Below are 15353 nucleotides of genomic sequence, written 5' to 3'. Positions count from 1 at the left end.
AGAAATAATAAGCATGGGTATATATATGTATGGATATGGACGTATATGTAAGTGTATATGTAAGTATATATGTAAGTGTATACATAAATGTATATGAATACCCCATATTCTTTACCTCTTATCTTCATGGTAAACCTGTAAGGTAAATAATATTCTCCCTTAAAAATCAAGCTAATAGGGGCGCCTGGGTGGCCCAGTTCAAGCCCTGCGTCGGGCTCTGTGCTGACAGCTCAGAGCCTGGAGCCTGCTTCAGATTCTGTGTCTCCCTCTCTCGCTCTCTCTCTCTCTGCCCCTCCCCTGCTCGCACTCTGTCTCTCTCTGTCTCTCAAAAATGAATAAAGAAATGAAAATCAAACTAATAATTCCAAAACATGAAGTTAATATATACATCAACCCATTTCATGGGGAAGATATATTTCCACAGAGGAGTGTCTGTGCCCAAGCATTCAGTTCATCCCGAGGTCCAGGATGTTTTGTAGTTCTTTATTTTCTACATCTGTATTATGAAAGCAGTCGTTGTGGTGGGGTTTTTTTGTTGTTGTTGTTTTGTTTTATCAAACATTTTTTTTTTTTTTTTTAGGGAGAGAATGGGAGCAGAGTAGAGGGGTTGGGGCGGGGAGAGAGAGAAAGAGAGGGAGCATCTTAAGCAGTTCCACGCTGAGTGTGGAGCTCAGTTCAGGGCTTGATCCCACAACCCAGAGATCATGACCTGAGCCGAAACCAAGAGTCGGATGCTCAACCTGCTGAGCCACCCATGTCCTCCAATAGTGGTGGGGTTTTTTTCACTGTCCAAACATGAAAGTATGTTATATCATGCTCCTCCCACCGTGATGTCCTCCAGAATTTCTGCAATCACCTGTCCTCTGCTATCCCCCAGCACCCTCTGGTTGTTCACATTGCCCAGGCTACTTACAGGGCTCCAGACCTTCCTCCCTCCACTCCTGTGTGTTTAGCCCTCTTCCCACACCCATGCTTCACCCGTCCTGGCCACTGTCCCTAATTCTTCCCAACCTCCCTAGGTACGCTAAGATTACAAGGTTGTTGACTTTAACGAACATTCCCAAAGGGTTAACGACGACGGAAAGAGTGCACACAACGCACGCATCTGACAATAGAAAATACGGTAAAAGCTTGGATTGCGGATAACTTGTTGCTGGGAGTGTTCCGCAAGACGAGCAAACATTTCTCATAAATTTTCACTTGATAAATGAGCGATGTCTTGTAATATGAGTAGTACGAGACGCCGGATGTCACATGATCACAACCGAGCCAACGGTTCCTCTCTCTCTCTCTCTCTTTCTCTATCTCGCACGCGTGCACTGTGGGACTGTGGGTGATCATCTCCCACGCTTGGATGCTTGGTCTCAGGCTGTGGTGTTTGCAGAAATCAGTGATCTTTCAGAACATTGGAAGGTGCCCACAACTGGCACTTGTGTGTTTTATGTCACTTCCAAGCACCTATGGACAGTCCCTTGTTTTTCCATCCAAGAGTAAGCTTAGGAATGCTTTGCTTCCTTCTAGGTCAGGCTGCCTGCAGCTATAGACCCTTTCCTTTGCTGTCTTATTGCCAGTTACATGAAATACAGTAAATGACAAGAGTTTATTAATACTGTATTGCAGTCAACATCCATTAGTGATAATGAAAGTCTCCTACACAATAACCCTCCTCTGTCTTGTCTCTCTCACACCAGCCATGAAGTTTGCAAACAGAAGTGCAGGTTAATTTGTTTATTTTTCTTTATATTTTGTATTTTCTTTGTTGTATTGTATTTCAGTACTGTAATCATTTTTATATGAATATTTTTGGGTTGTGTAATGAATCATCCGAATTTCCATTATTTCTTGTGGGAAAATTCGCTTTGATATACAAGTGCTTTGGATTATAAGCATGTTTCCAGAATGAATTATGCTCGCAAACCAAGGTTTTCCTGTATTGATGGGCAACGGCTTCCTGAAAAAGTAATCTGCCACTGTCTTCGTAGTTTCCCAGTGACCGCATCTTCCCTTGGCTGCAACCTCTCTGATCTGCTGGGCTTTTCTTTTTCCCTTTACTGATCCTTCTCCCCTCTCGAGCTGCTGGCCTCCAGCCCCCACACTTCTGATACTTGTCTTAGGCCTTCGCGTTCACTTTCTTCCACCCAGACTGGGCTCTACACCAGAGCAACTGGGAGTCTTGTCCATGTTATAGCATTACTTGCTTCATCATACCACGCGCACCCCAGAGAGCCTGGAATCCGCCCCCTTTCCTCTCCCCTTTATTCACCCAATTTGAGAATCGCTGCTCGAATCTGACAGTTTAACCGAGAAGGCAGCATGAGGGAGTGGAACGAATGTGTTTGGTATTAGAACACCTAGGTTGAAATCCTGCCTTCCCTATGACAGATGAGCTCTGCAACCAACCGTGGGCAAGTTTCTGCAGAGGAATTGGAATTGCCTGTCTCCACAGCATCCATTTCCTGCTTTCCCAATTTCCATCCCCTACCCACCACCCCAATCCCAATAGGAATCCATGTGGTTCCGGGAAGTTTGTGAGTGTATTCCAGTTCTATGACCCCCAGAAGTTGATCCAGAGGTTGTTTTTTTGTTAATGTTTTTGGGTCAAGGTTATAATCCCCAGTTGCTTGGTCAAACACAAGTCTAGATGTTGCTGGAAAGGGTTTTTTGATTTGGTTTTTTTTTTAGATGTGATTAATATTTTTTTTTATTTTTTTTTAACGCTTATTTATTTTTGAGACAGAGAGAGAGACAGAGCATGAACGGGGGAGGGTCAGAGAGAGGGAGACATAGAATCTGAAACAGGCTCCAGGCTCTGAGCTGTCAGCACAGAGCCCGATGCGGGGCTCGAACTCATGGACCGCGAGATCATGACCTGAGCCAAAGTCAGCTGCTTAACCAACTGAGCCACCCAAGGGCCCCTTAGATGTGATTAATATTTAAATAAGTAGACTTTGAGTAAAGCAGATTATTCTCCATAATGTGGGTGAGCCTCACCCAATCAGTTGAAGGCCTTAAGTGCAAAGACTGGGATTTCCCAGTGATGAAAAAATTCTGCCTCAAGACTGCAGGCTAAAAATTCTGCCTGAGTTTCCAGCATGCTGTCCTGCAGAATTCAGACTCAAGGCTGCAACATCAACTCTTACCTGAATGTGTAGGCTGCTGGCCTGCCCTCTCCAGTTCAGACTTGCCAGCCTCCACAATCATGTGAGATAATTCCCGAACACAAATCTCTCTCATGTAGATGTATATAAATATTCCATCCAGAGTGCTGAACCTCTTCCTGTATTAACAGTTGGGTACTTTATTTTTTAAATACGTATACGTGAGAGAGAGATTTATTTTATATTTATAAATATACATACATATTCATATATATAGGCAGTGTGGGTGTGCACGCGCCTCCTATTGGTTCTGTTTCCCTGGAGAACACCGACACATGTAGGTATGTCACCAAAACCCCGTTAAAGCTTAAGCTTTTTTTCTGGGAATACTGGGACATAGCTACTCCCTTTGTTTTGAATGGTGGAGTTCTGATGTGAGATTTGGAACAGCTGCTAGGTGCAAGCTCTGGGCTCGGATCCTAAGATCTAATGCAGGCACTACCTCTAGCACCTGTGGGACTGCTCCTTCGTTTCCTCGTATGCAAAGTGGGATTATAGTGCTCACCACATAGGGTTAGGGAAAGGTTGAAGTGGTTTACTACTTAGAACAGTGCCTGGATCATAGTAAATGCTCAATAAACCCAAGTGTCGCTGCCAATGCCGCTGCTGACGTACACGGCCTGATGACAAGCTTATGTATAAGAAGGGCAAGAAAATGGCCTCATCAGAGCCCTGACGGCTTCTCAAACCTCTAGGTCAAACTGTCATCGCTGTCAAAGCCATCCTGCATCTGGGCTTTTCAGTGACATAAGCTCATAAACTCCTTTCATTTTTGACACCTATTTGGGTTCAGTTTTTATTTCATATCCAGTGCTGAACATCTTCCTGTCTTCACAGTTGGGCAGTTTCTTTTTTTGGATCCACAAGTTTGAGACCCATGGCCCTTTTCCCAAAAAACGGAGCTACCTGTCGACTCTATTAAGAGTGACTAGTTTCAGTGGCTCCAGGAACCCTATTTCTAAACCCATCAGCAGGGTGGTACCTTCAGTTCCTGAAAGGTGATTTATTCCCCTATGGCAACTGCCCAAATGATTCCTGGGTGAGGTGATTTCAGTGAGGAGGAATCAGGAAGGGACTGGGAATGATGAAAAGATGATGGTCTTAAGGGACATGCAAATGAAAAACATAATAGGATACCATTTCAACTCACTAGTTAGGTAAAAATGTAAAAGTCTTAAAAATTCTAAGTGTTGGGGCGCCTGGGTGGCGCAGTCGGTTAAGCGTCCGACTTCAGCCAGGTCACGATCTCGCGGTCCGTGAGTTTGAGCCCCGCGTCAGGCTCTGGGCTGATGGCTCGGAGCCTGGAGCCTGTTTCCGATTCTGTGTCTCCCTCTCTCTGCACCTCCCCTGTTCATGCTCTGTCTCTCTCTGTCCCAAAAATAAATTAAAAAAAAAAAAAAAAATTAAAAAAAAAAATTCTAAGTGTTGACATGTATATAGAGCTAAGGGGACTTTTATATACTGCCGATGGGGGATGTAAACTGTAATCTACAAAACGAGGTATAAAAATTGGCATTATCACATAAAGCTTAAAATGCCTTTATTCTGAGGCAATAATATTTCTACTAGGTCTATCCCTAGAGAACCTCTCAGATATGTGTCATATGAAACACTTACAAGAATGTTGGGCACTGCATTGTTGATCAGAGCAAAAAGACTGAAACAACCATACACAGGGGGATGGATAAATTCAATGTGGAGTCTTTACTTAAAGCATTCCAAAGACAATGAAAATGAATGAACTACAGCTACATGAATCGATGTGGCTAAATCTAAAAATCATGGTTTTGATTAAGAGCACTTGCAAAGTACATACTAAATATCATTTATATAAAGTTGAGAAATACACAGTAATTAATACATTCTTTAGGGATTTACCAAGGCTGGTGGAATGATCACGATTTATTTTCTTTTTTTTTTTTTTAAATTTTTTTTTTTCCACGTTTTTTTAAAATTTATTTTTGGGACAGAGAGAGACAGAGCATGAACGGGGGAGGGGCAGAGAGAGAGGGAGACACAGAATCGGAAACAGGCTCCAGGCTCCGAGCCATCGGCCCAGAGCCTGACGCGGGGCTCGAACCCACGGACCGCGAGATCGTGACCTGGCTGAAGTCGGACGCTTAACCGACTGCGCCACCCAGGCGCCCCCACGATTTATTTTCTAATGCAGTGGTGAGTACATGGGTGTTTCTGCTTGTCTTTACGTTATACATGTTATATTCTTTTGTATGCATGAAATATGTTCTTTTTATTGTGATAAAATCTGCATAACATAAACTTTAGCTTTTTAACCATTTTCAACTGTACACTTTAGCAGCATACACTTAGGTACAGGCACGTTGTTACACAACCATCCACTACTCTCCATCTCCAGGACTTTTCCGTGATCCCAAACTGTGCTTTTGGCATCACAGCCACGAAATCATTGCCAAACTCAAGGTCATTAAGTATCTTTGCTCTGTTTTCTCCTTAAAGTTGCATCATTTTCCTTTTTAAGTTTAGGTCTTTGACCCATTTTAAGTTCATTTTTATTTATGGTGTGGTAAAGGCCCAACATTCTTTCGCAGAATAAATCTGTAAACAGAAAGACAGAATCGGAGAATACTAGCTCCAGAAGGGGCCCTTCCCATTTACAATGAGGAAACTAGAATACAGGTGAAAATAACAGGCCGAGCTCACACAGCTGGCTAAAGGGCAGCAGCAGAGTCAAATCCTGCCTTGTTGGCAATGCCTCGTTCTCACTGCCCAGGAGCCTAAGCGCCAGGAGCTCCCACCCGGGTTTGGACCGGGTACCCACAGAAGCACCGCGCTGCCTCGTTTCAGCTCCGGCTCCTCCCCTTCCCCGCCCCCTGGGCGGGCCCCTACGGCTCCGGAACTGCATAGTTTAGGAAAACGGGCGCGGGCGCGGGCGCGGGGAAAAACCCGGCTAACTATTGACGTCTCAGGGACCATCAGCAATTGGTTGGAAGGCGCTGACTCCAGATCCGCTTTCCTACAATCCCAGCCGGGATTTCTCAGGCGCTCCAGGACCGGGAGGACCCGCGGGATTAAACGGTCCGGGGCGGGGCGGGGCCTGCGAGCAGGCTCGGTCCAGATTGACCGCTCGGGGCGGCGCGCGGTTTGGCGGGATTTTTCTGGCTCCATTTACCCGCAGAGCCTTGGACTCGGATGGCTCCGTCGCGGCGGGTGCGGGGTCCGGGGCGCGGTGGGTAAGTACCTCGGTTCGTGCGGACGCAGCCCGGGCACCGGCGTTACCTCTTTCGCTTCCTGCCGCGTTTTGTGCCTCTCGGAGCTGTTCGTGCTGCGTAGCGAGGCTCCCTGGCTCTGCCCCTGCGGAACTCGCTCAGGGTCTCGTCTTCTACCTATAAAATGGGAACATTAGCCCCAAGTGCATAGGGTGGCCGCGAGATTTAAAGTAGTTACAGCTGAAAACTGCCTGGCGGGTGGAAGAGAAGGTTGGCTTTGTGTGCGCGAGTGTAGGCTAAAGCAGGCTGGAAGTATTTTGAAACAAAATATCCAACAAATAACTCATTGAGCCGCCTCCTGCTTGCCAGACTTTACATTCTAGAAAGTTTGCCCTCTGGCTGGCCGTCAGGATTCTTATTTTCGAGACCCTGCCGTGTTTGTAACACGAACGTTAAAGCTGAACCAAATCTCCAGCCGGTGCACCAAGCTGTCGCTTGTGATTCTTAAAAAGGGGTCCAGGATGGGTCACGCAGTTTTGTCTTAATCGAAAAGGGCATGCATTTAAATATAGGCTGCCAAACTGCTCTCCAGAATGTTATTTTTTTTTTAATATTTTAATGTTTTTATTTATTTTTGAGGCAGAGACAGAGCACGAGCAGGGGAGGGGCAGAGAGAGAGGGAGACACAGTCCGAAGCAGGCTCCGGGCTCTGCGCTGTCAACACAGACCCCGACGCGGGGCTCGAACTCACGGACTGTGAGATCATGACCTGAGCCGGAGTCGGCCGCTTAACCGACTGAGCCACCCAGCCGCCGCCAGAATGTTATTTATAATGGATTCGTTGACAGTTGCCCTGCTGGCAGTGTCTTGAGCGCACCCGAAGGCCTGGTGTGGTCCTAGCTAAAGGGGTCTCGGCCTGCTATGGTGGGGACTCAAGGTCATACATATACATGTCCAGGAGTTTCTCCTGAGCTGTGGGAAGACTCCCTGTAGGAGGTGGCATTTGTGGATGCAGGGTGACAGCGGAATGCAAGCCAGGCAGAGCTTAGGGGAAAGCCTGGAGCAGGACAGAGCAGGGAGGTGGAATGAACTGAGAGTAGAGTCCTGTGGGGACTCTTGATGGGGGAGGGGAGAACCAAAGACTCTCCCGATGGAGAGCCCCACTCTCTCCATGTGTGTGTATACATACAACATTTTTGCCTTTGAGACTCTTGAAATCTGTTCATCCCTCTCCCCCAAACTCACTGGTGCACATCTACGAAAACTTTTACACACGGTATCGCAGAGGTTTCCATCTTTGGAAACAGCACCTTGCTCCTACCCTAAGGTAAGGTGGAAACTTGACCTTTTTTTAAGCACAAAGGAGGCAAGAGCCAGGGGTCAGAGGAGGATAAGTTCTGCAATCTGGTTTCTAGTCCTCTTTCTGTTACTTGGCTGTGTGACCTTTGATAAGTCACGTAACTTCTTTTTCCCGAACCCTGGAATCACAAATGCTGTAAGATGAATACCTGGTCTACTTTCTTCTTTGGAACGGAGAATCAAATAAAGCGGCGGTCCTTAAAGTGTTTTTAGAAATGTGCATTTTGGGGCGCCTGGGTGGCGCAGTCGGTTAAGCGTCCGACTTCAGCCAGGTCACGATCTCGCGGTCCGTGGGTTCGAGCCCCGCGTCAGGCTCTGGGCCGATGGCTCGGAGCCTGGAGCCTGTTTCCGATTCTGTGTCTCCCTCTCTCTCTGCCCCTCCCCCGTTCATGCTCTGTCTCTCTCTGTCCCAAAAATAAATAAAAAAAAAAGTTGAAAAAAAAAATTAAAAAAAAAAAAAAAGGTGCATTTGGTAGAAACGCAGCAGCTCAGATCCCATCCCAGGTGGATGGAATCAGAATCTCTGGGGTGGGGCCAAGCAGTCTGTTGGAAGCCTTCCAGGTGATTCTGATGTCTTAAGTTTGAGAACCACCGCTCTAAAGAGTTCCACAGTTTTGTTTACTGTGACTCACAGTAATGATGTTTTACATCCCGATTAATACACACGTGTGCACCACACACTTCTAGAACAACAACAAAAAAAGGGTTATGAAAATCAAACGTTCAATACAATCTTACATTTTCTGTACTACTTTTGTATTTCCTTTTTGAAAATACAGAAGATGTTGAGGGAAATTCTGGGGACGTGGGTAGAATTTGAATATGGACAGTAGATTATATGATCCTATCAGTGTTCATTTTCTTAATTTGGAAATTGTACTGTGGCAGTGCGTGATAATGCTCTCTTAGGAAAGGCACACTGAATTATTTAGGGGTAAAGGTGCACGTTGTCTCTACACACACAGAGAGCGTATGAGACAACATGTGAACGGGAGGTGAACGTGGGTAGAGAAGATACAGAATGTTCTTGAAATTCTATCAAGTAGAACATTACTCAAAGAAATATTGATTCCGACACGCCGGACTGATTTTGCTTTCCACGAATGGTGCCTGCACAGCCAGTTGTAGAGTCAGAGACGGACTATGGTGTCGTACCCAAGTACCCCCAGTGCCGTCCTGCAGTGCCTGGTGCGCGGAGGATATGCGGTACATGTTCACTGGAAATACTGTCCCCCCCCTCCTATTTCCAGTCTGTATTTTAGTCACTGTTGTTACATCTTGTTTACGCTTGTTGAAGATCTACAACTTTGTCCTTTTATCCCAGTGCCCAAGGGAGGGGCATTAGCGGTGGGAAGGGGAAAGCTGTGGATTTGAACTGCTGGAAATTTTGACGCGGGCGGCTTCTTGGCTGTGTGCCGCTTTGGGCAAATTTACTCTGCAGATGGGGTTCACTTCTGCTTTATAGGACCGTTGGAGCTAAATGAGAAAATGTACGGGCAAGAGCCAGGCACAGGCTAGAATGGGTGTCAGGTGCCTAGTAAATGCCAGCATACTTCCCTTTTGCTCTATTCTGCAGAAACTGTCAGTCGCTACTATGACTTGTCCTCAGGGGAAAGGAAAATAGCAGGATTAAGAGCTTCTGTGTCCCTGAGGGAGAGAGGTGTGCTATTTTATACACCGGTGATATGATTTGACGTGTTAAAAAAAAAAAAAAAATGTCTGTGAGATACAGGTTCTGTTTTCCCAAAGGATTTTGCCATAACCTGACTTTCTCTGGGTGCTCACTCTTTGTGCAACTGATGACTATAATCTGGGGGAAAAAATGCTTCGAATGGGTTGCAAGTTATGGTGTTTCCCCAGTTATTTTAAATATTTCCTTTTTGTGTGTTTTTGCTGTTCGATAGTGTGAGATCTTCAAAGAACTCTATAGGAAAAACACATTCCACAAAAGATGTAAGTTATCGTCTCACTTTAATATAATTATCTCATAACTGACAATACGAAATGATGAACGTTTTGTGGGAACCTTCGAGTCGCGTAGACTTCACTTGGTGAGGTCAGTGTTCTATTGTAGTGAAAAGTGTATTCCTTTTCCTCCCATCTTTGCCGGTATATTAGAAAAAATGATCCCTGTTAACATTTTCAATCTTTTTTTCTGGGCCTAGGTTGGTTTTCTTTTCATTTGGATAATTGATATCCTGTAAAAATTTGTACAGCTTTCTGTATTTTGCTTTTTTCACTTAGCCATTTGGCTAAAGTCCAGCATACCTGGCATGGAATTCTTCAAGTTTTAAAGCTCTGCTCCCAGCCTGCCTTCGCTGGAAGTCCAAACTGCCTGAGATGGATTTCTTAGCGTTCCTGACTTCTTTCTTTTCTTGGAAGGCAGCTGGAAGCTGGAGGCTGATTTGCATCTCAGAGGATGGGAAGGCCTGTCAGCTCCCCTTCTCTGGCATCCCACCCCCAAGTACTCCGTGACAGATTTTATAGTGAGGGTCTATAAGTGGGAAAGTTTTTCTTTGGTCCATTTTACACCATCTCCTTTATATCTTCTAGAATTTCCTCATGTTTTCTTTTCTGTAAATGGCCTCCTTCCCCATTTCCCAGAGCTGTGATGGATTTTTTTTTCTCATTTTCTGTATGTTTTGGTCTTTCATGAAGATTTGGGGTAGTAAATGTCATGGGGCCTGTTAGTATATTGAACCATAAACCCTTGTCTCTTCTTTGGGAGTTTTTACCTATGTGTATCCTTATGAACTTTCAGGTGTGTGGGGGAGAGGGCCCACAGCTTCCCCTAGATCAGCAGTTGGCAAACTATGGCCCGTGGGCCAAATCTGGCCTGCTCCCTGTTTTTGTACAACCCTGTGAGCTGAGAAAGATATTTACCTTTCTAATTGGTCGTAATAAAATCAAAAGACAACTATCTTGTGATAGGTGAGAATGATACGAAATTCAAATTTCAGTATTCATAAATAAAGTTTTATTGCGACACAGCCGTGCTTATTCTTTCTGCGAGGTCACTGTCTGCTTTCAGACTCACAGTGGCTGAGTTGAGCAGTTCCAACAGATGCAAAGTCTACTATATTGAGTCTCTGGTCCTTGATAGAATTTAGCCAGCCCCTGTCTTGGTTTTTCAAAGGGGTCTGTTTCCCCCAACTCCCCCCTCAAAAAGTGTTAAGGATCATTTCTTTAGGCAGCAACGATGGCAGGATTATCCTTTCTAAGTAAATCAACTTTGTAATGTTCCCGGTTGTTACAACTAATTCAATGACTTTGACTTTATTCACTTTCAGAAAGCTGGCCCAGAGCAGAAGCCTACTGATGTATTTGATTTTCCCAATAATTCTGGTATCTCCAGCATCAGCAGACTGGGTGAACATGAGAAAGATGAAGAACCTTATGAAATCTTCGGTTAGTATTTTAAATCTTCATCGTAAAAACTTGAACGTAGATTATCCTAAAAACTTTAGGCTAGTTACGAATAAAAATATGCATCGGGCTCTGTGCTGACAGCTCGGAGCCTGGAGCCTGCTTCAGATTCTGTGTCTCCCTCTCTCCCCCCACCCCTCTGCTGCGCTCTCCCTCTCTCTCTTTTTCTATCAAAAATAAACATTAATTGGGGCGCCTGGGTGGCTCAGTCGGTTAAGCGGCCGACTTCAGCTCAGGTCACGATCTCGCGGTCCGTGAGTTCGAGCCCCGCGTCGGGCTCTGGGCTGATGGCTCAGAGCCTGGAGCCTGCTTCTGATTCTGTGTCTCCCTCTCTCTCTGCTCCTCCCCCGTTCATGCTCTGTCTCTCTCTGTCTCCAAAAAAAAAAAAAACCGTTAAAAAAAAATTAAAAATAAAAAATAAACATTAATTAAAAAAAATTTTTTTTAATATGGAAATCTTTTCAGATTTTAAAAATCAGCTGTCTGCATATGACTGTAGTGTTCTGGGGAGTACTTAATATTTTGAGTTAATTTTTCTCACTTTTAAGTACATTTAGAAGTAAGAACTCTTTTTTTAAAATTTTTTTTCTTTATGTTTCATTATTTATTTTGAGAGAGAGGGAGAGAGAAACAGAGCACGAGCAGGAGAGGGGCAGAGAGAGAGGGAGACACAGGATCTGAAGCAGGCTCCAGGCTCAAACCCACGAACCATGAGATCATGACCTGATCCAAAGTTGGACACTTAACGGACTGAGCCGCCCAGGCACTCCATTAAGAAGTCTATTAAACATTTATCAAAGCGGAACTCTTCTAGGAGCATTTGTCCACAAGCCAGTCCTAATAGGGCACCTATTATAGTACTCTGTAGAAAGAGGAATATGAACTATACTTCTCACTCCCTATGACCACTCACACCATAGAGTGATTCAGTAAGGGGTTTTACTTAGAAGAGGGATAATTTTCCCTTTGCGGAAATACACAGAGGCAGAGGATGCTTCGGGAGAGCCGGGGGGGAGCTCCATCTGTGTTTCTTGGAGTGTGAGGAAAGCAGGGCTGGCACCTGGTCTAGGTGGGACTGCTTCTGTTTATGTCACTGGCCACTTCAGAGGTCAAAAATGAGCAGAACGTGGGCACCTGGCTCAGTCGGTTAAGCGTCCGACTTCGGCTCAGGTCACGAATCTTGCGGTCTGTGAGTTCGAGCCCGCATCCGGCTGTGTGCTGACAGCTCAGAGCCTGGAGCCTGCTTCGGATTCTGTGTCTCCCTCTCTGCTCCTCCCCTGTGCGCACGCGCTCTCTCTGTCTCTCTCAAAAATAAATAGATTTAAAAAACTTTTAAAGAAAATACCTCCTTTTCAGTGGTACATTAGTGTGGCCCCCAAATTGCACAACTGTCACCATTGTCTATTCCAGAACATCCTAATCACCCCGGCGAGAAACTCTGTGCCTGTTGGCATTCAGTCCCCACCCGTCCTTCCACCCCCACCCCCCCAGCCCCTGCCAGCCATACACCTCCTCCCTATTTGTGCCTCTTCATACAAATGGAGTCCTACTCTGTGTTCATTTGTGACCGGCTTCTTGAATTTAGCAGAGTCTTTTCACGGTTCCTGTGTGCTGTAGCAGGCGTCATACTGCATTCCTAAAAAATGTTTTAGCTCCGTAATCCGTTCTTTGTTTGTTTTTTTTTAATTTTTTTTTTTTAACGTTTTATTTATTTTTGAGACAGGGTGAGACAGAGCATGAGTGGGGGAGGGTCAGAGAGAGAGGGAGACACAGAATCTGAAACAGGCTCCAGGCTCTGAGCCGTCAGCACAGAGCCCGACGCGGGGCTCGAACTCACAAACCATGAGATCGTGACCTGAGCTGAAGTCGGCTGCTTAACTGACGGAGCCACCCAGGCGCCCCTAACCATTTTTAAAAGTACATTTCTGTGGCATCACCACGCTCCCGTTGTCCTGCAGCTATCCTCCCCACGCCCCCCCCAGAACCTCCCTTGCCCCTAACTGAAAGCCTGTGCCCATTAAGCCACACCTCCTCATTCCCCACACCTCCCAGCCCAACTTTCTGTTTGTATAAATTTGACTGCTCTAGGTGCCTCCTTTGAGAGGAATCAGACAATATGTTTCCTCTTTTTTTCCACTCAATTATGTCTTCAGAGTCCCCCCGTGCTGTAGCCTGTGTCCGAATTTCCTTCTGAAACTGAGTAATATTCCATCCTGTGCGTATGTCCAGTCATCTGGCAGTGAACACTGGGGTTGCCTTTACCTTGTGACTGTTGTGAATAATGCTGCCCTACACACGGGTGTTCAAACATCCATGGGAGTCCCTGCTTTCACTTCTTGGGAGCACCTACGCGGAAGTAGAGTTGCTGGATATGAGGTGACTGTGTTCGCTTTTTTGAGGCCGCGACGTTCATTTTACGTTGGCACTAGTAATACAGTTTCTCCACATCCTCACTTGGGGTTGTTTTGTTTTGTTTTCTTTTGTTTTTTGATGCCAGCCATCCAAATGGATGTGGAGTAGTATCCCGTTGTGGCTTCGAGTTTTATTTCCCTAGTGACTAATGATGCTGACCATCTTCCTATGTGTCTGTTGGCCCATTTGTGTATCTGGAGCTGTCTATTCAAATCACGTATCCATTTTTAAGTTGGAGTATTCATCTTGTTAAAATTGGGGTGTCTCTCTTTATGTGTTGAGGTGTGAGGGTCCAGTTTGTATGACTGGTTACACACGGAGACTCAGGATTGGTTTGTCTCTCTTTTACTCTTTGTGGTGGGCAGTAGTGAATAAATCCCTTTGCCTAGTTGAGGGCAACACAGAGTATATTACTGATGTTAAAATTGTGCACGGACGTGTTCACTGCTTAAGCAACTGTCTGTCTGAACCCATGCCGTTTAATCCACACCATGGTGCTTACGCTGCCACTGCTGGGCTAAAATTGCTAAAATTCGAACACAAGTGGTAGCTTGGCTCTTACCAGGCCCCACCCCCCCGCCCCACGCTTGCAGCAGTTCAACTCTCCCATTCCTGGCCGCCTCCCACCCTCCCCCAAGCTCTCCCCTCCTGCCACCAGTCCAGCCCCAGCCCAGTGTGTTGAGGTCTCTCTTTTTACCTGAGTAGATAGGAGTGTTCTGTTCCCCCCAGGGTCCTCTTCTGTGCCTTTCCACCAAGGCCATTTGGTCGCCCTCCTTTTCATCTTCTTGCTCGCTGAAGTTAGCTCCTTGTGCTAGTGAAAGGCTCAAACGGTACAGAGGAAGAGAAGGAGGGAGAAGACTGGAATCCTTCCCCAGAGGGCCCTCTCCTCCCAGCTAGGAACTTGATGAGGTTCTAGAGTCCCGTGGGCCAAGCCTTGTAAGCCTCGGAGCTGATCACGAGTGCAGTGGTCTCTCAAGTAGGGCCGTGATGCTCTGTCAGGTGAGGACTGAGAACGTCAGGCTTCTTTAAATTTCTTTTATATCCTTAAAACATTCCCAGATAGCATGCAAATACAGTAATACAGGTTACCACTGACAAATGCCCACGTATTTATGAATGAAATGGTTTAAATTTCTCATTGTTGAGGTGTGAACGCGAGAACATTCGGGAAGGAAGTAGCCTGTGTAATTGGTAGCCATTAAAACTGAGGCCGCTGTTGTAAGGGAACAAACTTAAACACTGCCCAAGCTGCCAGACTTTGAAAGTTGTACTTTAAAAAAAAATGTCTTTTGTAGACCCTCCTTTACACAGCACTGCTATATATGCTGATGAAGAAGAATTCTCCACACACTGTGGTTCACCCATCCCTTCAACTCCTGAAGGAAGAGAAGTGGAGAAAAGGTAAGCTTCTACCTTAAGCAGTTGTTTATTTGGGGTTAGTAGGATTTCCGAGACGCTCTCTCAGGCGGAGGCTTTTAAAACAAAAGCCCTTTAAAGATCTTTGGAGCCAACTTAGTTTTTCCTCAAGAGAACTGGTACATAAAAACGTATTTTCAAAAATTAACATTACTTATAATTAATTATAGGTACAACTTTCCCGTCAAAGAAAACAGTCCCGGGGATGTAATTGCAGCATGGTGATAGAGGGGATACTGTGTTGTATGTGTGAAAGCTGCTAAGAGAGTAGATCTGGACAGTTGTCACAAGAAGAAGAAAATTTGTAGCTCTGTTTAGTGACAGACGTTAACGAAACTAATTGTGGAGATCATTTTTCAGTATATACGAGTATCCAATCGTTATGTCGTACACCTGA

General features: G+C 45.5%; 1 protein-coding gene and 1 long non-coding RNA gene across 3 annotated transcripts in view; both read left to right on the top strand.

The window, feature by feature from the left end:
* The first annotated feature begins 5307 nt into the window (after nt 1–5307).
* CENPU (centromere protein U) overlaps nt 5308–15353 on the top strand; it is a 43914-nt gene continuing 33868 nt past the window's right edge. The window contains exons 1-4 of one of the 2 annotated variants that reach the window (XM_058719976.1): nt 5308–5330; nt 9607–9655; nt 10993–11110; nt 14836–14941. In XM_058719976.1, coding sequence (XP_058575959.1) covers nt 5323–5330; nt 9607–9655; nt 10993–11110; nt 14836–14941 — 281 coding nt within the window. In that variant the 5' untranslated portion in view covers nt 5308–5322. Of the gene's footprint in view, nt 5331–6225; nt 6368–9606; nt 9656–10992; nt 11111–14835; nt 14942–15353 lie in introns of those variants that run through there. The other variant, XM_058719975.1, reaches the window with a different exon arrangement.
* On the top strand, nt 6387–8666 carry LOC131506406 (uncharacterized). The gene is made up of 2 exons (XR_009258914.1): nt 6387–7919; nt 8166–8666. It is a non-coding gene; the product is annotated as an uncharacterized LOC131506406 (long non-coding RNA).

This window comes from Neofelis nebulosa, chromosome 3 (assembly GCF_028018385.1).
Source record: "Neofelis nebulosa isolate mNeoNeb1 chromosome 3, mNeoNeb1.pri, whole genome shotgun sequence".
Classification (NCBI taxonomy): Eukaryota; Metazoa; Chordata; class Mammalia; order Carnivora; family Felidae; genus Neofelis; species Neofelis nebulosa.
The sequence above is the reverse complement of the archived record's forward strand: the minus strand, read 5'-3'. Positions and strand labels throughout refer to the sequence as shown.